This window comes from Podarcis vaucheri (assembly GCF_965113315.1).
Source record: "Podarcis vaucheri genome assembly, chromosome: 1".
Lineage (NCBI taxonomy): Eukaryota > Metazoa > Chordata > Lepidosauria > Squamata > Lacertidae > Podarcis > Podarcis vaucheri.
In genome coordinates, this window is record NC_138759.1 from 49255614 (window position 1) to 49280676 (window position 25063).

Consider the following 25063-nt stretch of genomic DNA (forward strand, 5'->3'; position numbering starts at 1 on the left):
GAGCGAGCCCTCACTAAAGATGGCCGCTTTCTGAGTTCTTGCAAAACTTCCGTCTCCCGCGCGGAGAGAACTAACGGCGAGCCACAGTCTCGCGAGACTTTCGTTATGTACCCGAACGAGAGCCGAATCATGTCTATAGCACTATGAAGGTCTGGCGGGTGTGAGGGCGAAGGTAAGTGTAGTGCTTCCGGTGGTCGCGGTGCATTGTGGTCGAGAAGACGTTGGGAGTTTTGTGCTTCGCGCCTGAGCCGAACGGAACGAGTCGCCATGGTGAGTTAAGGCAGAGAAGCTGCCCTCTCGTCTCCATCAGGCGGGAGCGCGGAAGGGTTTGCTTGGAGAGCGTGGAGGAGAGGGAGGCGCTCCGCATGGCGTCCCCCGGCGCGCTCACCCCGTGCTTCGGGCCTAAAATGGCCATGGCCCCGCAGTAAGGTCCGTTAGGCGGCTGCTGGGCTGCCGCCATATGAAGTGCCTGCTTTCTCTTGAAGGCTGCCGTAGCATCTCAGGAAGAGCAGCCGCAGTTCACCCCCACCCCAAAAAGTTGCTCAAACAAATTCGAGCTAATAATGCATAAAGGCGTGCTTTGCTTTCCATTATGCCTCGAGTTGGTGCGTGGAGATAGCAGTGCATGATTTGGAGTTCTCATTTTTTTTTACTTTCTATGATAAAAAGCAAACTCAGTAAAGCGGGCAAATCAGGCTATGAATCACAACAAGCAATCTTAACAGCAAAGTAAAAAGAAGCAGTGATGTTAAAAAAAATAGCTCTATAAAAACCATATCAATGTCAGCTGGGTTCTAAAAGTATATTTTGAGTGAGTTGTTTTAGCAGATGACAAAGGCCCCTTAGTGCTCTCATAACTTTCAAACACCAGCTTCAAGCTTGTCTCACCTGTGTTTCTTTTTATGAGGGGGTGTCTTTCTCCCACCTAACCCTTATCCCCCAAATCACACAGATGTCACTGCTGTGGTGGATGAGAATGAAGCTCACACTGAGATAAGTCTCTCTTTAAGTTGTATCATTTGAGGGTACTGGATGGAGCTTAATGTACTTTTTACAGATAAACTCCTTGCACAATTGAGGAAAACAAGCATGCTAGGGAGAATGCAAAGCCAGAACACTAATCCTTGTATGGAGGGATTGTTTCACCCTTTGTTGTATGAAGGAGCATTTGATCACAAGAGCAGAGTCCCTACTTACAGTCTCAAGTGTCCAGGTGTGACAATGGAAGGTTCTGTTCCATTGCTGATCTTCAGGCAGAAACACCCCACCCACCCACAGCACTAGCCACAACAGCCTTTCAGGGGCATGTAAGAGAAGGACATGAACTTTCAGGTACCTGAGTATCCTATTTTCTCCAGTGTGCCCACAAACTGACTGCAAAATTGCACCAGTCCTGGAGCTGCTGTAATGTATTCTCTCTCTCCCCACCCCCATTGTTGTAAATTGGAGAGGAACCTGCAGGAGGAAAAAAGAGCCCTCTTCTCCAGCTTCCATACAAAAAAGTTCCTTGCACATAAACAAATCATCTCTTTTTTTCCCCTGCCCCCTTTTTAAAGATCATTCAATTCTGTGTAAATATTAACTTTCCTTTTCTAGTCTCACACAATTTTGCTTGTTCAACCTACCAAACGACCAGAAGGCAGGACTTATGCTGATTATGAATCTGTGAATGAATGCATGGAAGGTAAGTACCACTGCTCTAGAAGGAAACCAAACAAGTACCTGCTTAGATCCTTAGGTTGGGCCAGATCAATCATATACTGTGGGGGGCAGAAGGAATCCCAACCCAGTAAAAGTCTTGGGTTCTTGCATTATCATGGGGATACAGTAATTACTAGCCTAAGATGTACTGCATGTATTTGAAGAATTACTTTTACCAAATTATGAAGACATTTTAATTCTTCATTATTGGTAGGCTTATCCACATAAGCCAAAGTCTACCTTCTTTCAAGCTGTTGTGATAGCCTATTTCCACACTGATCCCCTTTTCCTATGTTTCTTGACATCTAAGAACTTTAGCAAGCTGGGACCTTAAATGTTTCTAATATAAGTCCTGAATATTTTCTTAGGAGTCTGTAAAATGTATGAAGAGCATCTGAAGAGAATGAATCCTAACAGCCCTTCAATTACATATGATATTAGCCAGTTATTTGATTTCATTGATGACTTGGCCGACCTCAGCTGCCTTGTGTAAGTATTTTATAGCTTATTATCTGTAGAGATACATATATTGGCATACACAAGTATTCTGAAGTATACATATTTACAGTGGGATTTTTATGTTCCTCAACAGCTCTGCAAGTTCTGTTAGCTATGACAACATGTATTTTTGGTGTTAATATACATCTGGAATCAGTGTTACTTAAAATGTAACATGATTTTGAGATGGACAAAATCTATCTACAGTGGTGCCTCGGGTTAAGAACTTAATTCGTTCTGGAGGTCCATTCCTAACCTGAAACTGTTCTTAACCTGGGGTACCACTTTAGCTAACGGGGCCGCCACACTGCAGTCACACAATTTCTATTCTCATCCTGAAGTAAAGGTCTTAACCCGAGGTATTATTTCTGGGTTAGCAGAGTCTGTAACCTGAAGCATCTGTAACCCGAGGTACCACATAGGATTTCCATTGCACACAGAATGTACATTGGAGGTAGAGATGTGAAGGTCGGTGGGAAAAGATGGAGGAACACCAGTTTTTGCCCAATTCCCCCCTTTTTCTGATCCCTTTCATCCTTCACATTTCTACTTTGAACACCTGTAATTTTTTATCAGCTGTTGCAGAATGAGTGCTTGAATTGTTGGGGTCACCATGAAGTCTAAAATGGAGCTGTCAATCCAGTATAAAGCACATATGGATGCGTTTGCATGCAGAGAGCTGCAGGTCTGGAGCAGTCACGTCAAAATTAGGTGGTTGTAACTATTTTAGCAAGATTTCTGCATTACAGGGGGTTGGACTGGATGACCCTAGTGGTTCCTTACAACTCTACAATTCTGTGGTTCTATGGTAGCAGCCCAAATCCAGTCTCTGATCTATTGAATGAAGGCAACATATTTTTCAAATCCATACAGAGGGCTTGCATCGTATATGGGGCAAATTAAAAAACCATTTACAGTTGCAGTCCCAATGAAATCAGTTGGAATGCAGCAGTACAAATGGTCTATGGTAGGGAAGGGGAACTTCTGGCCTGAGAGGCCATTTTTCCCAAACGACATCTGCCCACCCATCTGCTGACATAACTAGTGATGTCAGCTGATTGGCAGGAGAACAAGGTTTAATCTTGCATCAACGGCGCACTGTGTTCTTAGCAGAGAACAGGATTGTGTAGCCAAGGCAGCAGAATTTAATCACTGCTCATCACCTGTTTGGGGGATGGAGGCTAAAGCCCTTTGCAAAAGTGCTCTTTGAAGCAAGCTGTCAGGCACGACGCAGGGACCCTTAAAAACCATGGGCACGGAGCCCGTGGACATGGGTGACTCGGCTGGCACCGCTAGCGCCCTCCCGACTCGTGAAGGAGCCTTTTTAAAGGCTTCGGATCGGGTGCCGGGAAGCGGCGTGGTGCTTTGAGTCCTCTGCTTTCCCTGCCGAGCGCAGCCGCATGCCATTCGACGGAGAGCGCTGGCTTCTTCCATTGGAAATTCGGACTTTTAACAACAACCCGTGAGTAATTGGGAAACCGGGTTCAAAAGGAGAAAAAAAAAGGATTTTTTTTTGGATTTGGCACGAGCGGGGGTGATCTAAAAAAGGAAGTCAGTCCCCCCCCCCCATTGTAAACATTCTAAAACAAGGACTGGGCAACCAAGGTCGAAAGAGAAGTATACTTTTGATAAAAATCATTAATTCCACGATGGGAAATTATAAGAACTGTGCTGGAGGAGAAGAGTGGAGGGTGAGAAGGAAAATGGAAAACCCCCCCCCCCCTGGGAACCGGGGCGATTCGCAGAGCCTGGTGAAGAGAGACTGAGACTTTGACAGCTGTCAAAGTAGCTGTCAAAGCTGGAGAATATAAGGAGGACTTTGTTATGAGGACTTTGCTGGTTAATTTTCTTACAATTGGCTACAATATGGATATAAACTGTAAGAAAACAAGGAATAACAATTTGACTTTTGGACTAGAGGACACAAAGTTATTATAATCCCCCTAGAGGGGCTTCGGGACATTACAAGAACGGTCGTAAGTGGAAAAATACTCTTGGATTCGCATAGGACTTGTTATCTTCTGGGAAAGCTGCAAAACTGAAATAGTATTTTGTCTACAGAGGTGTTTACATTAAAGGAGACAATAGAATTTTCTATTGAAGAAAGGAAGGGACTGGACGTAAGTTTTTGTTCCTGAACAACAAACCTCTGTAGAGATACCAGATTTCTGAATTAGAACGTTTTAGCAGCTGCACAGGACAAGAAACCTGAGAAAATGAGGAATAAAAAGAACAAAGGACTGACTACGACATGGAAAGAACAATGGGAGGAGCGGCAAAGAACAAGGAAATTAAAGGCCTCTGTTAGATTGGACGTTTGAAGTTAAATATCATTAAAATAAATAAATTAAAAGAGAACCGGCAAGGTGGAATTGGGGAGAAATCTGGCCATGGACTTGAGACCTCCAGGCCGATAACATACTGACTGATGGACATGGGGATCAAACCGGGGAGGGGGGGGAGATTTGGAATCCAAAGGCTGTGTAACCATTTTTTGAATCTTTTTACATCTTTTATCTTCTATTTCTTTATATAACTTTTGTATATCATTTCATTTTGATTGGACGTGTTTTTTTTAAAAAAGGGGGCAATTCGTGGAAGGAAACTGGGGTGGATCTTGGGGAAAATCTTTTTTCTTTTCTGTTAATGATGTGGGATGGTGGTAAGATTGTATAATTCAAATTGGATAGTGGGTTAAACAAATTAAGTTTTAAACTGGGAGTGAGAGCTTGTAGAACCAAATTAATGAAAGGGGAATACAGCTGGGAGGGGGAGGGGGGAGTCCCAGAAAGTAGGCAATGAAAGTAAGGTTTTAAGTATATTTCATCTTTTCTTTTTTCCTTCTCTTTTCCTTCTTTGTATCTTTATATTTTTGGAAACTTTAATAAATATGATTTTAAAAAAAATATGAAGCAAGCTGTCAGGCAAACATGGAACCCCATCATTGCTAAGTCCAAGTAGGTGCAGCAATTTACTTCCCCCTGCCTTCCCACCAGTCAACACAAGCAGAGCTATGGGTGTAGTGGTGGCTACATTAAGTAACCCTGCTCCTTAGCTGGGGTTTGGATTGCAGCCTTAGTTGGATTTCATTCTTATTTCAGCATAACTTGGAAAAAGAATACAGGTAAAATATTAAGAGAAATAATAATAAACACTGTAACGATGGAATCTGTGACTCTTCTGTAGCATTCAAGATTATACTAATACATCGGTAGTGTATTGCATTGTGTGAAAATAGCATTTCTTAGCCTGATTTCTTTTATTTCTAGCTGATGCTCCATCTAGAGGATTGGAGAAGAATCAGTGTTTCTCAAACTTGGGTCTGCAGCTGTTGCTCGACCGCAACTCACATCATCCCTGACCACTGGTCCTGCCAACTAGGGATGATGGGCATTGTAGTCCAACGACAGTTGCAGACCCAAGTTTGAGAAATACTGCTAGTTCAAAGCTATGTAATACTTTAAAAGACAAATCAGTGTATAAACATTCTTGCTCCTATATTCTGAACTAATTGAAGTTTCCAAACAGTCTTCAAGGGTGACCCTATGTATAACAAGCCTTGATAACACAAGAGTCTGGATAACTTTTTCAGGCTATTGCTGTCTAGGAGGTGCCATACACAAGCCTGGGCTAATGAAAAGATCCTGTGGAATCCAACTACACAAATGCCACAGAACTAAAGTAGGAGCTGTGTGCCCTATTTCTGAAAAACAGACAATTCCAAAGGTGGTGTGACTGATATCAAAGGCCACAGAGCTGTGGAAGGACCAACTTCCCCAGTGATTTCCCCTTCACAGATATCCAGCTGGGCAACCAATGCAATTTCAATGCTACATCTAAGAAGCAATTGAAGTGGATTTATATAATGGTTTTCAGCCAGTGTGTCATGGCACCCTGGGGTGCCTTGAATGATGGCCAGAGGTGCCGCAGACAAAATTGACCTTTGTACCTCTTTCTTTTCCTCACTCCTCTGATGCCCTCTTGTGTTACTGCCTCCCAAAGACTTGCACAGCTGTTTATTGCAGCAGCCCTGGCTACAAGCTTCGCAATGAATGGTGCCTCTGGGAGGCATCTCTCTGCGGGGGGTGGGGAGGCAGCTCAGAGACCAGGGATGGCAGCAGCAACTGCTTGGAAGACTCCCAAGGGGAGAGGAGAGGAGGCTGAGGGAACACTCCACAAGGGAAGGTGTTTGAAAAAGCGTGAGAGGCTGCCAACTCTGCAGACAAGGGGTGACCTAACTGGACTCCTGAGCTCCACACGGGTGGCGCAGAAAGAAGGTAGTTGGTCAAGGGAACCGTGAATTCAAAAAGGTTGAAAACCTCTGGTTTGATCAAATGGTATAGAGTTACATGGCTACTGCCTGTTAAAGCACATTGCCTGAAAATGGGAGTTGTGCCACTAACTGCTATTTATTGTAATCCTCTGGGTTCAGGGCAGGCATTTTACAGCGTAGTGTTGCAACTTCCTTCTTTGTGGCCAGAGTATCTCCTTTTTGAACCCAACCGGATGTACAGTCTCATGGCTATGGCTGAGGTTGTGAACCATTAAGGGTATGGGTCTAGAAAAAAATGTTAGGCCGCATCACTCCTTGCTTGTATGTGCGTATTAGATCAGAAGTATTAATCAGTTAAATCATAGTTATTCATATTTATTTAGATTTTATAAAGCCACCAGAGGGCATACTTTGAGCATGAAATATTTTGTGTTTTTTAGCTGTAGAGGTCTAGATGGTGGTTCTGCTACTGTCTCTTCCATGGCATATTATCAATGACAAATTAAAACCATACAGACATGCTTATGGCACGCAACTGTGTTCAGCACAGCCAGACATTTATAGACCTGCTTATTAACTTGCAGTTATTATACCTTTCATTAAGTTGAGATGAAGAGTTGGTACAGGCTTGAGATTAATATTTGTTTGAAACTTTGTTACTAGTGCTGTGTTAATGGTAACCACTGAAGGCATTGTTCCAGCATCACAAGATAATTGCATTTGGAAGCAAGTGGAGACTATTGGGCTGGGCTTTTGGAAGCAAGCTCTTAGAAATATATAAATTTTTCCAAGATACACATCAGACTTGCTCTGTGACCCTAGACATTATCACCCTTCATTTTTAGAATTGCAGGGGTGTTTATATTCTGCTTGGAAAATGTGATCCTGATAATAGGTATCTCTTCCACTTAGAAATTACTGGTTCATTCTAGAAGAGAGACCATGGCTTCACTTGCATTTTTGACCTGCTGACTTTGGCTTAGCCTCACATACTGTATTCTTTATTTACAAATACTTTGGTTCAGCAAACGGGACATGGCTGAGGTACCCTTACCATTTGTATAGGGCAAATGTGAGCTCTGAAGCAGCGGGCATTGATGGGCAACGGGTGTGTGTGTGTGGAAACCCCTGCTGGATTGAAACTATTGAATTTTGATTCCCACTGTTCTAGCATCCTACTGTTGTATAAGCTGCTGTTCAAAAAACATTGTGATTGGTTTTGTGACATTTAAGAAATGCATGATGAACAATATTAACTGACCTGTTCTTTTCCCTTCACAGTTACCGTGCTGATACTCAGACATACCAGCCATACAATAAAGACTGGATAAAGGAGAAGATCTATGTCCTCCTCCGCAGACAAGCTCAGCAAGCAAGCAAATAGACACCATGGTTAAGGGGGTTTTGAGGGAGGGGTTTTGACAACAGGTGTGTACAGCGTTCTGTAGTAAAAGTTTTGTATTGTAGTCCTCCTGTTCATTCTTGTTAGCCTGTATCTGAGACAAAAATCTGTTAGAATTCCCAGGGACTTTCTCAGTTTAATACTCGAAGAAAAAAGGATATGCCTTCCGCAGGTCTTTTAGTTTAATTGTCTTTGCTTAGACAGTTCTTCTTTCGTTCCTCACTCCTGGGATTGTTCAATTCTGCTTTACCACATTCGCTGTATGTACTCCTCTTTGGGGTTTTTTCCAATGTTATTTCTTGGAGGCAGTCACGGTGAAGAATAAAATAAATACTCTTTAGATAAACGTGTTGAGTGGTGGCTTCATAAGCCATGTAAGTTAAATATAGCCAGCTTGTGGAACTAACAACTTGAAGCTTGAATACTGATTGGCGCATGAAAGATTTTGAGTTGCTGCAATCATGACAACATGCAAATATAACCAAATAGACTTGGACCCTTGGTTTGGTGCTTTGAACAGGCCTTGGTTTCCTGCCAATTATTGTTTCAACATTTACGTGGTTTGGGGGTAGAGCTTTATAAATTGCTGAAACTGAAATATCAGTTGCTGGCTACCAACAGCAGGAGATAGTTGCTGCTGTCACATCCTGCTTATGGACTTCCTATAAGCATCTGTTTGGCCACAAAGTGAAACAAGTTGCTAGACTTGATAGTTCTATTCTCACACTGGTGGAGAGCTCCGAGGCCTATCTGCTGCTGAGGCATTCTTTGTTGGGTTCAGGGCAGCCATTCCCAATTCAAAGATATCAAGCTACTTTTAAAATAAACCATTCCTTGATACTCAATCTCTTTAAGTACCATACGTTTCCGTGTATAAGACTAGGTATTTTTATTTAAAAATCATGCTAAATGGGTGGTGTTGATTGGCTCAACAACTCTGGGCAATCCTCCGCAAAAAGCTTAACAACTCTGTGCCATCTCCCCACCATTTTCTTAAATTTGAGTCCCCCTGTACATGGAAAAGGACAGTACTTAACATTTTAGTTAGAAGAGAACTTGCACATGTTCGGTTAGCTTTCGAGCTGGCAATTGGGTATATGACATCTCTACTTCCTGATTCTCACAGCTATGTATTGGCCTAACAGCACTGGAAATATTAGTGCAAATATTTTATCTCCCACCTTTTATTTCTGGCTATCAAATGCATCTCATTTAAGAAACTTTGTTCCAATAGTTTCCAGCCCACACACTGCAACTATCAATTATTTAGAGGCTGGGCTTTCTGTTCCAGCTGAATTTGTGAGATGTTTCAATGAGAACAAATAATTTGTTTCTCTACCAGCTCAACTGTTTTATGATTCAGAAAGCATCCTTGGAGCCTGGGATACTTTTGTGTGTGTAGCATAAAGTCTGAATTCATTTACGTAAACATTGCTTTGAGCATATCTTTGTGCACTGTGACTCTAGCATTCAACCATTTGGCCACTGCTAACAGAATAAGGGGCTCTTCTGGGCAATTTGAGAGCAAGGCACACATCTATACCTGCCTTTCCCAACCTGATTCCCTGCAAATATTTCGTATGAAAGAGCCAAATAGGTTTTGGGTTTGATGGGGGTTGTTCAAAACAACTGGGGCACCATGTTGAGGAAGTCTGTTCTACATAAACTTGACATTTTGTTATCATTAAATTGGAGAGCGACACTGCATACAGCTTAGCAATTATGTCATATGCACGAATCTCTTGAGTCATAGATTATTTTCAAGCACAACAAAACCAAGATTCCTTCTATTCTGGTAAATATAGTGGCATCTCTATATCCAAGTGATTTCAACTGGGAAAGAGAGTTCAATCAATATATAGAGAACATGTAAAAGCTACTAGGATAGTCTTACATGTTTGGTGTGCACTTCTAATTAGTATTCTCTCTACTAAGATTTATCTCTCTGAGGTCGAATCTACACATATAGTGGAATGAGGTGGTAAAACAGACTGCCACTTTCATGCTACTCTTCAAGCAGTCAGGGGTGGGGTGTCATTCTTTTTTAAATGCTCTCCTGAATGAAAAAGCTTGCAATTAAGAGACCTAGCACAGGAGATCAAGACATACAAAAGGATTTTGGCTTACCAAACAAGCCACTGAGCAGTTTTTGCAATGTAAGCATTCTGGACTAACCATTTGTAGAGCATCTCTATCCTCAAATCTTTGAGAAGACTTAGCTGCATCTGCCCAGATAAGCAACCTGTTTTATATTGGGGGTTCTCAGACTAATATAAGGTAGACATACTTTATCTGGGAGGAATGTAATAGGAAACTATAGTGCTGCATTCAGCATAAGCAATGCTGTTCTGTTGCCTCTCAAAAGGCCTTTCCTCAACCTGAGGGTGTGTGTCATCTGTAAATGTTCCTTCCATTTTATGTGCCTTAAACATCACAAGGTAACTTCTCCCCCCCTCCCTGGTATTGTTTCTCCCCCCTTCGTAACCTTTATTTTCTTTATATAACAGATTATTCTTCCTCTTTCCCCTTGTTTGTGATTCATTGAAGAAATTACATTGAAAAATAGGTTTGTTTTATTTTAGAGCATTAATGTGACCCCTAATGTAAATACACTAGTCAGGCAGCATATAAAATTCAATTATGTAAAACGATTACAAGACAGGGTCAACAGTTTAAAAAATCATGAAGGGTCAGCTCCAGCGTGGTGAGAGAGGGATCTTCTTGCACAGTGAGGCTTCTTCATCACTTTCTCTACAGCAGCTCTCATCATGCTCCCAAAATCTGCTCTGGAGGCTTGGAAAGAAGTGAAACCAGAAGTCCCATTGAGCAAGTGGGTTTCCATTGTGCAAACAGATGGGCGTTAGATGTTGACCCAATCCATTGTCTGCCTCATAAGAGTCTGCCAGAATGGAAATGTCTCCAGTAGCCATCCAAACAGTGATGGAGGGGGATTAGAGGATCTTTTAACAATAACCTGCTTATAATTTCCTGGGGGTGAGTCGAGGGAAGAGGTTAGATCCCTGCACAGTATCTTCAGAGCTGCTTGGGAGAAGAAAGCTCCAGGCCCCCTCTAGTCAAAAGAGGACCAATTGGAGGACTTTAAGAAGGAAGTTCTCCCATCAGCTAGAAACCAGCTGTGTCTTCTACTTCTTGCTATGATGACATGAATGCGAGGTAAGTGTTGATGCTTTTACTACACCTTTCACTCAGTGCTGATCTGATTCTAGCACCTCTGCAACACAGACAATGCCTCATTAAGGAGCTACTTTGAAAGGTGGACTGGAATCTACTTTTAGAGTCTTAATTAGCAGAACAGCTGCAGATCCCCTCCAACTAATCCTACAGAAAATCAAAGCTTTTCAAGTGCTTTTTTGTTTGTTTATGAATAGGTGCCATAGCATAATAGCTATACAGCAAAATACCTATGAAAGAACTGCAAATATCTCTACTAACTGCAGCATTTGTAACATCTGAACCATTACATTTCTTTTCCAGTACAAATCTCTGCAAAGCAATCAGAGAATCCTGCAGGGAAAAGTTAAAGCAAACAAATTTCCCATCTAAAATACTTAAATGCCCAGTGTAAGGCTGAGATGCCAACAAAATCCCTGGCTGCAGCTACCATAACGGTTATGGAGCCAGATTTACAGAAGCAGACCTCAGAGTTGCAGGCTTTTGTGTTCATGGTAAATGAAAAAAGCACAAAAAAGTATATATTTTTACCATTCTTGCTTTTTTAATGAGCTCATGACATTGACAACAACCAAGCAGTCTTCCAAACAAATAGACATTTAGGGTTTTTAAGACAATTTTTTGTGTGCACTGCAAGGATTAAGCAGGAAGCTTCGTTCAGGTAGCAAAAGTTTAGAATTCTGGTAAAAATTTTACTTCTGCTATCTGTTCTGATAATCAGGCCTATATGCAGTGCTTTTTTTCTAAAAAAATGTTTAGGGGTACTCTCATTTTCCTACTCATATTAAAATACTGCCCCTCAATTAGGCCAAACAAATTCACAAAATGTTTAGGGGTATGCACCCCCCCCCCAGAAAAAAGCCCTGGCTATATGTAACAGGGTTTTTTGAATGTCTCAGTTAAGAGCTAAGTGTGGTATGATGATGATGAATCTAATTTATCTACTTCTCTTTGTCAAGTTAGTGGCTAGAATGTCAGACTAGGACCTGGGAGACCACAATTCAATTCCGCACTCGGTCATGAAACCACTGCCTCTCAGCCTATGCAATCTCACAGGGTTGTTGTGGAGATCAAATGAGGAAGGGGAGAGCCATGTATTGGGCTGCTTGGAGGCAAAAAGTGGGATATAAATCCAATAAATGAAGACATCATTAGTAATGAAGACTATCACTGCACTACTACCCATCTTGCGTTGTGTACATTTTATTGCTGTATCCTATCACTTCTGAATGAGAGACGCAGGTGGCGCTGTGGTCTAAACCGCTGAGCCTCTTGGGCTTCCCAATCAGGTTGGCGGTTCGAATCCCCACGATGGGGTGAGCTCCCATTGCTCAGCCCCAGCTCCTGCCAACCTAGCAGATCGAAAGCACACCAAAAAGTGCAAATAGATAAATAGGTACCGCTCCAGTGGGAAGGTAAACAGCATTTCCATGCGCTGCTCTGGTTTTGCTGGAAGCGGCTTAGTCATGCTGGCCACATGACCCGGAAAAACTGTCTGTGGACAAACGCCGGCTCCCTTGGCCAGTAAAGCGAGATGAGCGCCACAACCCCAGAGTTGTCTGCGACTGGACTTAACTGTCAGGGATCCTTTACCTTTACCTTTTTATCACTTCTGAGAGGTTGAAGAATCTCCTCATTGTTCTCCTGAAGGGCAGAAATGCTTATCTACTTCTTTAAAGAAAACCAAAGCTATGAACATTGGGCTACCCATGTCAGATATTTTTCTCTACAAGATAAACAAATATGGTTTTCTGGTTTGTCTCAGTGCCACTTGCAAGCCTCATTCCTCTTCACTGGCGATTTGTTTAGGGTACCCATCCCCTTTTATAAACAGCCATACGAATTTCACATTGCTAATGCAAAATACATTGAAACAAAGTGCCCTGCAGAGCAGAAAGCACCCCACCCAAAAGAGCGCACGTTATAATGACGACCTCTTAGAGCAGAGCCATTTGCTCCACTGCCTATGATGCAAGTGGACAGGAGTAGAGAGATATGGAGTATTTTAGATTACCTAGCAAAGCATTCACCTCTGTGTTCATCACTGAAAATGGAGTATAGATAGAAAATTGTGGAAGTACCCAAGCACACGGTATCTCCTCTCAGCTCTGCCCCCAGCAAGCCTTGCTGTCTTGTTGGGGCTGAGTGTTTCATCAGAAGGTTCTTGTGGAAAAATTACAATGTAATCAGGAGTAATTTGGAGATTACTGACAGCAAGAACTTCCACTGTCGTGTTGGGATAATAGAATAGCTACTTCACCACCCATCCCAATTCAATCCAACGTTGCAGCTTTGATAAAAATGACAGCATTAGACATTCCACAGGCTTCTGCAATAGAAAGGGATTTCAAAGTCCACATAAGTGAATATTCATTGAGTGTCCTATTTGGCTGTGAATTTTCACTGAGTATCCTATTTCGCTGTAATCTATTTTTTTCCCTGCCTTAGATATTTGCAGCACTGCACAGGTATTGAAGGAATTTATTTGCATCTTACATCTGCGGAATTAGGTTATTCTTTGGCTTTGCATATTATGAGAAGTGATCCTTTTATTATGTCCTCTTAATAAGCATTTCATCTCCTCTGCGGTTTCAAAATTGAAAATCACTAAAGCTAAAGAAAAACCCCATCTGGAGATATTACAAGGAACGTCTGCAATTAGTTCCTTCTAATTACTGTAATCTGAACTATGCTTGTGCAAAGAGCTTAGCTAGCTGGGTTGCGGGCAATTTTCCAATTTATACTATTGCTTTCTTCTTCCTAGTAAGCCTCAGTTTGAGTCTGACATACGCACGGATAACAAACTAGGCTCCATATCCCGGTGCACTGCCACGACTTCTTGAGTATCAGCAGGAGTCTAACTGGCAATTTCGAGTTTCTTCATATGTGGGATGATCTTGTTTTCTACCCCCTGTTGTGTCCTCTTATAATCCAGCCTTGCTGAAAATGTTTACCAACCCACTAAAAAAAATTCTGTCACATTTTGTAACAGATCCCTGTAAATACCTGGGTTGACTGACATTCAATGCCCTTTTAAAACTGGCATGTGTGTTATTGAGTTGTTCTTGTTTTTATTTTGATTATGTATTTTGTGTTTTAATATTGTGTTTTTATCCTGTGAACGGGCCTGAGACCTGCGGGTACAAGGCGGTATACAAATTTAATTAACCACCACCACAACAGATGATCCAGCGGCTGGAAGATCCCCATGGAAACAGGCTGGGCTTTGAATCTCCATATGAATGATTCAAAAACTCCAGTCAATTTATTTAACACCAAGTAAAATTGCAAAAATGTACAAAACGAGTTCAAATTTATGTTAGAAATGTAAAGGGAAGGAAAGTACTTTTTATCACATGGGGTGGACATGCACACTGGTAAAGGCTTTTTGGGAAATGATATATAATGAATTAAAGAAAATGTTTAAAAATACATTTGTTAAAAAACCAGAAGCCTTTTTGTTAGGTATAATAGGTGAAGAGATACCAAGAGAGGATAAAAGACTTTTTATGTATGCAATGACGGCAGCGAGAATGCTACTAGCCCAGAGATGGAAGGAAGGAGAAGTACCAACAAAAGAAGAATGGCAGACAAAACTGAGAGTATGCAGAGATGGCGAAACTGACGGGGAAGATCCGAAACCAGGAAGATCAAGTATTTTTAAAAGACTGAAGTAAATTTTTAATTTATTTAAAAGACCACTGTAAACCGTTAAAATCATTGGCAGGGATGTAATGACACTTGCAATGTGGAATTAATTATGGTAACTATGGATATACAACAGATGGACAAAGGTAAAAGATGCAGTAAATTTGATTTTAAATATAGAACCCATGGAGAGAGGGGAGGAGGTCTGAAGGTTCAAAAGAACCCTTTATTTTAATGTTTGAAATGGTTAGAGTTAAAATGTATAAAATTGTGGGGGAAACCCCAAAAAGTATTTTTTAAAAAGTTAAACATGAAAAAAACAAAAACTCCAGTCAATTTTCAAGGAATCCAAACCCTGATTAAAACACTGCAACCCCCCCCCTCTCCAATAAATCCTACAACTGTGAACTATGCTAATACAGTGGTACCTCAGGTTAAGAACTTAATTCATTCTGGAGGTCCGTTCTTAACCCGAAACTGTTCTTAACCTGAGGTACCACTTTAGCTAGTGGGGCCTCCCGCTGTCGCCACACGATTTCTGTTCTCAACCTGAAGCAAAGTTCTTAACCTGTAGGTACTATTTCTGGGTTAGCAGAGTCTGTAACCCGAAGCGTCTGTAACCTGAAGTGTCTGTAACCTGAGATACCACTGTATTTGTGTATATCAGAGGCTTTCAGCATCTCACCCTTTTTCGAACACCCTCCCTTGTGGAGTATTCCCTCAGCCTCCTCTCCTCTCCTCTCCTCTCTTCTCTCTCCTTGGGAGTCCTCTGGGCAGCCGCTGCTGTCACCCCTGGTCTCTGAGTCGCCCCAAAGAGAGGTGCCTCCTCACACTGCCCCACAGGGGCCTGGGAAGCACCCCCTAGCCGCCCCAGAGGCACCATTCGCCCGCTGAGCTTGTAGCCAGGGGTTCTGCAACAAACAGCTATGCATGCCTTTCAGAGGCAGAGATGCAAGGGGGCATCAGAGGAGAGAGGTAAGGTAAGGGGAACAGAGGCCAGCGTTGCCCACAGCACCCCGACCATCATTCAAGGCACCCCAGGGTGCCACGACACACTGGTTGAAAACCACTGGTATATATTGCAGTTGAGTTCTCGCAGGGAGAATTGCTGTGAGTCTGTGACATTTCCCCCGATTGCCTGATCCTAGCTAGTTTCCTCACTAGCTTGGATCTTCCTTCTGCAGTGCATTACTGGATCAAAGCCAAGCAGATCACTCAGCGAGGAGGTGCGGTCGGAGATTTAGTGTAAAGTGAGGAGGTGGGCAAATTTCTCTCGTCTTTTTCTCTCCTTTATCCCAGGAGAAATCAAAATAGTCTGCTTTGTTACTGTAAATGTGCCAGAAATAAGTGGAAGTGGCCACTTTAGGCTTTTGGTGGCTTTGGTTATTATTTTAATATGGCAGACTTGGTTTTTTGTGCAGTAAGCTAGATGCAATTAATAAAAATGTATTAGACACAAATTTGTCTGTCTAGTATTTAATGCTTGCAATCTCACTATTGCTCTCTCCTTGTGGAGCTGGCGGGACATCTGCAGCTGCTGTTGTGAATCCTGCCTCTAGGGAATATATAGTGTGCATTATGGAAACTTTATCTGGGTCTATTTAATGAACTGTGAGAATCAGAAACACACATCTTACACAGTTAGAAGTAAAAGCCCTGATAAAATTGATCTTTATTTAGAAAGCTTTTCCAACTCTTAGAGCTGATTTAGTAATTCACTCCTTGTTGTGGCTGCCATTTTGATTTGGGTATTTAGCTAGAAGTACTTTATTAGTAAAGAAAATGCAGCTGTGCAAGCTCTTTAGACACACGTGTGGAATGAAAAAAAGCAAGGAAAAGGTTTGACTTTGGGGATTGCAAAGCAGTAACTTGGATTGTATTCCCACAGTCTTTTCTTTTTCTTTTCTTTTAATTTTTTTAATTAAATTTTAATAATACAGAAAAAGAAAGAAAATGCACCCTAACGGTGCAAAGACATACAAAAATAAGGCTACTATTTACATACACAAACACATAAATCCTTCCCACCCCCATATCTTCCCACCACCACACCCTTTAAAACCCCCCCTCCACAACATCTCGACTTCCTTATCTTATAGATTTGATACTATCATTGCAATTTTTAAATTTTAAGTTCTGATCTCATTATGACATTCCTAATTAATATTTTCTACTTTACTCCTTTAATCTAAGCATATCCACATATTGTTTCTTGAACAGTGTTTGTCCATGTATTCTTCCAAACATTGCCATTCTAGTCGGAGTTTTTGGTTTGTCTGTCCTTCATGATTTAAGTTGCAAAAAAGTGTAGATTGGTGGTGCGTTTTTTAAAAGACATACATTCACTGGGTCTTACTAATCCCCCCCCCCCAATAAGAGCTTCTCTCAAAGGTTAATTGGATTTTCTTCTTCTTAACATAACAGTCCTATATTCACATTATACTGGCACTGGTGATAAACTATATCCAGAATGTGCTCAGCCTGGGAGCAGGGAAACCCACAACTCCTGCATCCTCTGCCCTGACTTCTGTGTTCTGCCGTACACATCTGAATGCCACTTGCTGGAAACTGCAGCAGGAGAGTGCTCTGGTGCCTGAGTCCTGCTCATGGGTTTCTCACAGCCATCTGGTTGGCCAGTGTGAGAACAGGATACTGGACTAGATGGGCCACTGGCCTGATGAGGGAGGTTCTTCATACTAACTAGAGCATATGGGCTATGAGTCCTGGAAGACCTGCTCCCTGCCTTGCAGGTCGTTCCCCACCTGGCCTGGGAGGTTAGAGCAAGGATTAACTCCAGCTACCAAAGCTGAGGCTGTTGAACAGACTCTTAAGTTACCGTATTGTTGTGTGTGGGGGGGTGTTGTTGCAGCAGCGGAGCATGTTTTCCTGGCACCCAGGGGTGGGGTGGGGGGCACGCAGAGGGCAATGTGAGGAGGATGCCCTTCCAATCATCCCATTGGACTGAATGGAATGGCACATGCCTGTTGCGTTCTCTTCATGTCGCCCTGCCAGCCCCACACTGCTGTGTGAGGCTGCAGTGGGGGATCGGACTCACAAAGCAGAGAGGGGCCGGTGGGGGCCGGAACAAAATATGCTTCTGGGTTGGTTGTTGGGTAGGGCTGATGCTTCTGATATTATTTTTTTGTGACTTCATTTTAGATTTTATTATGATTTATGTGGAAATTGTTCAGTTCGGCTGTGTGTTTTTTTGGTGTTTTATTTATTGTCTATGACTGATTTTGTTATGTTTCTAATTACCATATGTATTTTTTCATGTTGTACGCCGCCTTGAGCATGGTTTTCAACTATGGAAAGGCGAGAAAACAAATAAAAGTACAGTGGTACCTCAGGTTACAGACGCTTCAGGTTACAGACTCCACTAACCCAGAAATAGTACCTCGAGTTAAGAACTTTGCTTCAGGATGAGAACAGAAATCACACGGCGGCAGTGGGAGGCCCCATTACCTAAAGTGGTACCTCAGGTTAAGAAGATTTTCAAGTTAAGAACAGGCCTCCAGAACAAATTAAGTTCTTAACCCGAGGTACCACTATAAGTATGTTCTTATGTGATGTTTCCAAGGACACTGCAAGCATATCTTCTGTTTCCATTTTTCTGAGTGCTGTGCTTCTTTCCCCTGCTCCTCTTCCTGGGCTGAGCACACACCGGATTTGACAACCATTCTGCCAGCACAGTAGAAGCATATCTCTATAGAAATAAAGAGCCTATCCTTGAGCTCAGCCTGTTTTTGCTGATAACCTCTCCACCTCCTGAAGTCGGTGGTCAAGGGGCGTTTGAGGAACTTACAGGAGCCACTTTAATTTCCCAGAGCCCTTGCCAAGCAAAGACCAGAAAGTTTGAAATAAACCGAGGTGATGTGTGCCACACTAAATATTGCTAATGAGCATCAGGTGTTTGCCAAGAGGAGCCTGACTCCTCATCCTCTGTATGGTAATTATTTTAAAGATCTACTTAGCATTTAGATTGCTTGGGGGAAGAAAAGCATCCAGCAAATGATTGCCTTGAGAGAGAAAAAGGCCCGGGTATTAAATGGGTCTCCTTGAATGCTGTTTTCATCTATCCAGACAGAAAACAGAGGTGGCACTTTAGCCTGGGATAATTAGAAGGGCTTTGACATCATTGGGCTGTCCTTGTCAATGGCACTATAACATCTCGCCTCAAGATTAAAGAGAGGGGGAAAGAATGGAACAGGTAGGGGAACAATAAAAGAGCACACAATGGTGTGCTTAAGCAAGCTCAAACCCATGGGCATTAAACAATGTCCTGAAGTCCGTACACAAAAGAGAAAGAGAGAGAGCGCAAAGGGAAGGGGAAAACCTGCTTTGAGATGCGCCAACTTGAATTGCTCACGCTTTGTAATTTATAACCCAAAGGGTAAACACTTCAGTACAATTTACACACAGCTACATCTGTCAGGTTTTTAAAGATCTTTCTTTTTCAGCTATTAGTGATCTTGGCTGTGATGCCGTTCAGCTCTAAGGCAGAGGTTGGCGAAACTCCACAATAATAAAAATAATAAAAGAGCACCGCCCAGCTTGCTGCAGATGCTGAGGAGGAAGAACCGCTCAGTCCTAGCAGCTAAATGCAGGGTGGCCTAGATGCTCACTGGGAAGTCTTTTCACTGGGGAGGGTTTAAGAGACCTGTCAGGCTGTGCCCATTAGCACCAGGCAAATACGGGGCCAGGGGTGCCAACTTGAATAAAATATGGGGGGGGGGCTAAGTAAGCCCTTCTCAAAGCTACAAACATGAGTCTGACCAAACTGCGGGAGGCAGTGGAAAACAGGAGTGCCTGGTGTGCTCTGGTCCAGGGGGTCACAAAGAGTCGGACATGGCTAAACGACTAAACAACAACAAAGTAAGCCCTGGCCATGCAGAATCAATCACAAGATGCACCATTTGAATGGCCAAGCCCATCAACTGGGGGGATGACTCCCTCAAATATTTAATGGGGGGTCAAAGGGATCTCAGCCCCTAGGGGTTGGCTTCTATAGAAGGGGTCCCACTCTTCTAGTGATTCTAACCTTTACTAAATCATAGCACCATTAGAGAAATCGAGTCCCCTCCCTGCACAAGCTCATAACATCACCCTGCTCTCAGAAAAAGGCATCTGACCAGAGATGTAAAAGAATAACAGAAAAGTTAATGAAGGCGTTGAAAACAAATCGTAACACAATGGCACTTTTAACCCATTCCTTCCAAGCAATCCCCATTCCATTAAGAAATCTCCAGGCCTCTTGCTTTCCCTTCTTGGTGTATACTCCATAGACACCATTCTGCACCCCAAAACAGCTTACTCAGTCACCCACCCACACATGCTACTCTTTCACATGCCGATCCATTTATTTAGGGGCAAAAATGAGCTTTTAAAATTTCTTGCTATTGTTAAAACTATTAGGACTCAGAAACCTTTGCCATATCTACCTATCTATCTATATCTATCTATCTATCTATCTATCTATCTATCTATCTATCTATCTATCTATCTATCTATCTATCATCTATCTATCTATCATCTATCTATCTACCGGTATCTCTCTATCATCTTATACTCCTAGATTAAGCAGAGAAGTGGAATAAGAGGTATGTAGAGATAGCATTGGGTGCTTCATTGTAAGGCCCTGAAAACTCGAAGCTCTTCTTATATATGGAGGTCAGTTATACAAAACATGCATGCACATTGCATTTTATCTGCCCTAACAATGGTTACATTCCTACAGGCTTTCAATTGTGTTTTGCATTGGTTCCCATGGAAATGTTACCAGGGGCGGCTGATATTCATTGAAACCATGTCTGTTCAGTTCTTAGTGAAAACTCTGGGCCAGTGTCCATCTGCTTTTCTTTAACAGCAGGCTAACAAGACATTACACAGCTCTACTTCTGCTTTACATTTGCAGGCATGGCAGTGGAGGTGCTGGAGAATTGTCTTGCCTTGGTAATGGACAGGATGAGAGCCAACAAGGATGAGAGCTCAATCCAGATAAGACTCAGGCACTTTTAGTTTCCCTAGACCGGATGGATGGGAGGTAGCCTGCTGCTGATGGGGTTACATTCCCTTTGAAGGAGCAGGTATGCATCTTGGGGATCCTCCTGAGCTGGAGCCTCAGGCAGCCTTGGTGGTGCAGAATGCCTTCCATCAGCTTCAGCTGGTAGCCCAGCTATGCCCCTTTCTGGACAGGGATAGTCTCACTTCTGTCATCTATGCTCTGGTAATCTATAGGTTATATAATAATAATAATAATAATAATTTATTATTTGTACCCCGCCCATCTGGCTGGGTTTCCCCAGCCACTCTGGGCGGCTTCCACAGAAACCAAAAAACACTAAAATATCATACATTAAAAGCTTCCCTGAATAGGGCCGCCTTAAGATGTCTTCTGAATGTCAGGTAGTTGTCCATCACCTTGACATCCAATGGGAGGGCATTCCACAGGGCGGGCGCCACCACCGAAAAGGCCCTCTGCCTGGTTCCCTGTAGCTTCGCTTCTCGTAATGAGGGAACCGCCAGAAGGCCCTCGGCGCTGGACCTCATTACTACAATATTACTACAATGTGCTATACATCGGGCTGCCTCTGAAGATGGTTTGGAAACTTCAGTTGGTGGGGAATTCGGTGGTTAGGTTGCTCACTGGAACAAGATGGTTATGCTAATTCGGGCCCAGCTTCACTGGCTATCAGTTAGTTTCCGGGCCCATTTCAAAGTTCTGATTTTGACCTATAAAGCCTTAAACAGCTCAGGACCTCAAGGATTGCCTCTCCTCATATGAACCATCCCAGACCCTGTGATCATCACCTGAGACAATTCTTTGTTTGCCTCTTCCATGAGAGGTCTGGAGGGTGGCAACATGAGAACGGGTCTTTTCTGCAGTGGCTCACTGCTTGTGGAATGCTCTCCCCAGGGAGGCTTGCCTTACGCCTTCATGACTTATCTTTAAGCACTTGGCAAAGATGTTCCTCTTCTTCCAGGCCTCTGGCTAATTCAACAATCTATGTCCTCTTAAAGTGTGTGTGGGGGGGTATTGTTGTTTTTGTTATTGTGGTATGTATTTTTGTGGTTTTATATTGTAAAGTGCCCTGTGATCCTTGGGTGAAGGGTGGAACAGAAATGAAATACAGTCGTACCTTGGTTTTCGAACAGCTTAGTTCTCGAACGTTTTGGCTACCGAATGATCAAAACCTGGAAGTGAGTGTTCTGGTTTTCAAACGTTCTTTTGGAAGCCAAACGTCCAACGGGGCTTCTGCAGCTTCTGATTGGCTGCAGGAGCTTCCTGCAGCCAATCAGAAGCTGCACTTTGGTTTTCGAATGTTTTGGAAGTTGAACGGACTTGCAGAACAGATTCCGTTCGACTTCCAAGGTATGATGGTAATAAATAAGTATTTTAGAAAGCAATGTCTTAGCAGTACTAAAGGCTAGGCATGTAATCAATCTTTATTCATTACATTCTATTTGTTTATCAGTGGACTGATTACATTTACATCCCACCTTTCCTCCAAGGGGCTCAGCATAGTTCTTCTCCTCTCCATTTATCCTCACAGCAACCCTGTGAGGTAAGTTAGGCTAAGATTAAGTGACCGGCCCCAGGCCACCCAATGAGTTTCATGGCAAGTAGGGAAATAACTGCAATGTAAGAGTTTTTCCCATGACCTAGTCTCCAAAAACATGTTCCCGAAAATCTTAAGAACACATGTACATAGGAGCAAAATGTTAAAAGTCAAAGAGAGCCGCTGAATATATACAAGGGTGTAAAAACATGTATACATGCTTCAGCCAAATCTCTCCCCAAGAGATTCTACACAGACAATGCAAAATGCACCACTGTTTGGTATCTAAAATGTAATGCATCTTTCAAGTATTCAGCAGACTTTATTTTGAAGTTAACCGCTGATAAAGACTAATAAAAACGGAGGTGTAAGAAAGGGCAATCCAGTTTAAAGCCAGGAAATCCCACATGGGTGTTTATAATAGTAATTTAGCACGGGTACAAGCTCCTTTACATGAGACTGCATTCTTTTTGTGTACTCCTGATGCTGTGCTCATGTTAACTTCAGGTACCTTCCTGAGGCTGTCATGTCTTCTGTGTCCATGTTCAAAGTGCACTTTGTGCTGTGATAAATGTGTCCTTCTGCCAGTTTGAAATGAATAAAGTTTGCAGTGATGCTCCATTTGAGAAACTCTCCACCTCGTGCTGAATCCTAAATCTGCCTGCACGTTTCTTTTTCATGCCTAGACCCTTGGAACTACTGCCGGGTCTTTTAGTGGCAGCTAAAGCTGGTGTAACATTGAGCTATCACTGGAGGTGTGAATTTACAGCTGCAGAGGTGCCTTCCCATGGTTGTTGCAGTCCCAGAAGTAATCCTGTGCTGAAGCGTTAATGCAAATGCAGCCTAAGATGGAACCCAATTAAAATGCTGAAACACATTTTCAGAAGTGGAGTTTATTCCAGCATCCTGACACGTTCTGGTACATGCTTTGGTTAGGGAAAGGGGAAAAACAAACCTGTATCCACATAAATTACTTTTGGCAAAGTGCATTTTAATGAAAGGAGAGGAGAAAACAAAGCCTTCCAAAAGGATTTCTGGACAGCGTTTTTGGCTCCTGTTAAATAAATCCTGCTAATTCCCCATTCTGCACATCCAATTACACTGGATAAGATTTCATTAAATCTTTTAAAAATCCCTGTTCCACCTTTTCCTGGTAATGAAATCACTTGTCATTGTTTCATTCTGACTGCATATTTCCCAAGCTGAAGGCTACACTCAGCCCCTCTACTTAAAACACTGTAAGGCTTTCTTGGAGGGTGGGGGGAGGTCTTTGCCATGGAAGGTGGCTTCCCAGACAAGCATCCCCTGCTGGACCAGAAACCCCAGCCCCAAATCAGATGCTGGATCCCTCCCTGCATCCAGCATTCAGACTTCTGTCTGTGGTCCCCAACACACAGAATAATGGACACAGCACCTAACAGGTGGTTAGGGATGCCAACCTGCCGAGTATCTTAGCACAGCCACTCCTTTCTTTCACTCCGGACAGGGCTTGGATTTAGACCTCCAGAGAAGACACACAGCACTATCTTAGCTGACTATGCCTGCCACCTGCTGCTCAGCCTGGGGACTGCAAACCCAGGTGTGTTTCTCAATCAGGGTCTTTAAAGGAATGTCACAGGAAGTAGTAGTATATTATGTTGATTTTGTAATGGTAGAGGGAGGCCATTTTGGAAACACCTTGATTTTATTTGAATTTGAAAAGCAGTGTTTGAATCCTGGGGCATGGGACTTTTAGTACCACCAAGCAATTTAAATGGCTTGATATTAAGACACGTAATCTTCACTTAAGCAGTGATGTGAACATACAAGTCTTTGCAACTGTCAGGCTACAATTTAGGAAAAGGGGAAATCCTTCCTTTTTGTTAGCAGACGCATGGAAGTTAAAAACAGAGTAATTTCTCCTTTTATGGTGGAAAGACGCATACTGAAAGCAAGCCATAATACTGACAGGTCTTACTGTCGCCCCTCGTATTCATCCTGCTCTGATGTTAGCTCCAGCAGTGTGAGGCTTGGTTTTGATTTCCCTGCTAAATGAGCCATACTTCTTGAGTGCCTCTAATGTGATCCGAAAATCTCTCATTACCTCTGAAAGCTTCCCAAATCTCACTGTTGTGATCCCTTAGAGTTGCCTGCTTAATGGCTGCAGCAGACAATAATGGAGTCCCCCAAAGTTACAGTGAAGGTGACTTCCCTTAGCTGTTTGCTTCCCAGCTCAATCTGACAGAGAAACAGCAGCATCAGATACAGACAGCAGCAAATGGCCCTTTCCAAGTGCTTACTTCCTCAACAGGGCCATCTCAGCAGCTTCCCCTCTTCAGAAGTCTCCTCTACCTCCAGATATCAGGACTCGCACACAATCACACACCTATACTCTTTATACATGCAGGTTTAATAGACAGAAACTGATACGGCACAGTTCTCTCACATGATTCTACCACCTTAGGGCCAATTCAGACATGCATGACTAATTATCAACATCATGCAGAGAATTTAACGTCTGAAGTGTTCATATTTTAAGTCTCTGAGTGCTCATTACACAATTCCAGCAACAAGTGGAATGTATGATGCCATGGTTGAAAAGATTTCAACTTGGTGCCATATACAGAAACTACATGAAATTGTGATCAATTTAGCTGTCATATTAATGTATAATGTTACATATATAGCCAAGGGATCCTGGTTTAAAACAAACAATTCCTAACTCATGGTTCAAAGCTGGCCTCTTGAGCAATTAACCATTGCTTTAAACCAGAATCCCTGGCTTGTTTATAACGCTAATTTGAGATTTTT

General features: G+C 42.6%; 1 protein-coding gene across 2 annotated transcripts; it reads left to right on the forward strand.

The window, feature by feature from the left end:
• The first annotated feature begins 127 nt into the window (after window positions 1–127).
• On the forward strand, window positions 128–8220 carry ERH (ERH mRNA splicing and mitosis factor). Of its 2 annotated transcripts, none has more exons than XM_082242132.1 (4): window positions 128–270; window positions 1597–1684; window positions 2070–2190; window positions 7754–8220. In XM_082242132.1, exons 1-4 carry the CDS (start codon window positions 268–270, stop codon window positions 7854–7856), a joined length of 315 nt encoding a protein of 104 aa, XP_082098258.1. In that variant the 5' UTR covers window positions 128–267; the 3' UTR covers window positions 7857–8220. The 2 variants fall into 2 exon arrangements, with proteins under 2 accessions (XP_082098258.1, XP_082098257.1); XM_082242131.1 differs by lacking the exon at window positions 128–270 and adding an exon at window positions 549–605.
• The last annotated feature ends 16843 nt before the right edge of the window (window positions 8221–25063 follow it).

Bases quoted from the DNA above. Each gene is read 5' to 3' on its own strand.
- ERH (XM_082242131.1), top strand. From the start codon at position 564: ATGCATAAAGGCGTGCTTTGCTTTCCATTATGCCTCGAGTTG. The intron at 606-1,596 runs GTGCGTGGAGAT...TTCCTTTTCTAG, and splicing joins TTCCATTATGCCTCGAGTTG to TCTCACACAATTTTGCTTGT. The intron at 2,191-7,753 runs GTAAGTATTTTA...TTCCCTTCACAG, and splicing joins GCCGACCTCAGCTGCCTTGT to TTACCGTGCTGATACTCAGA.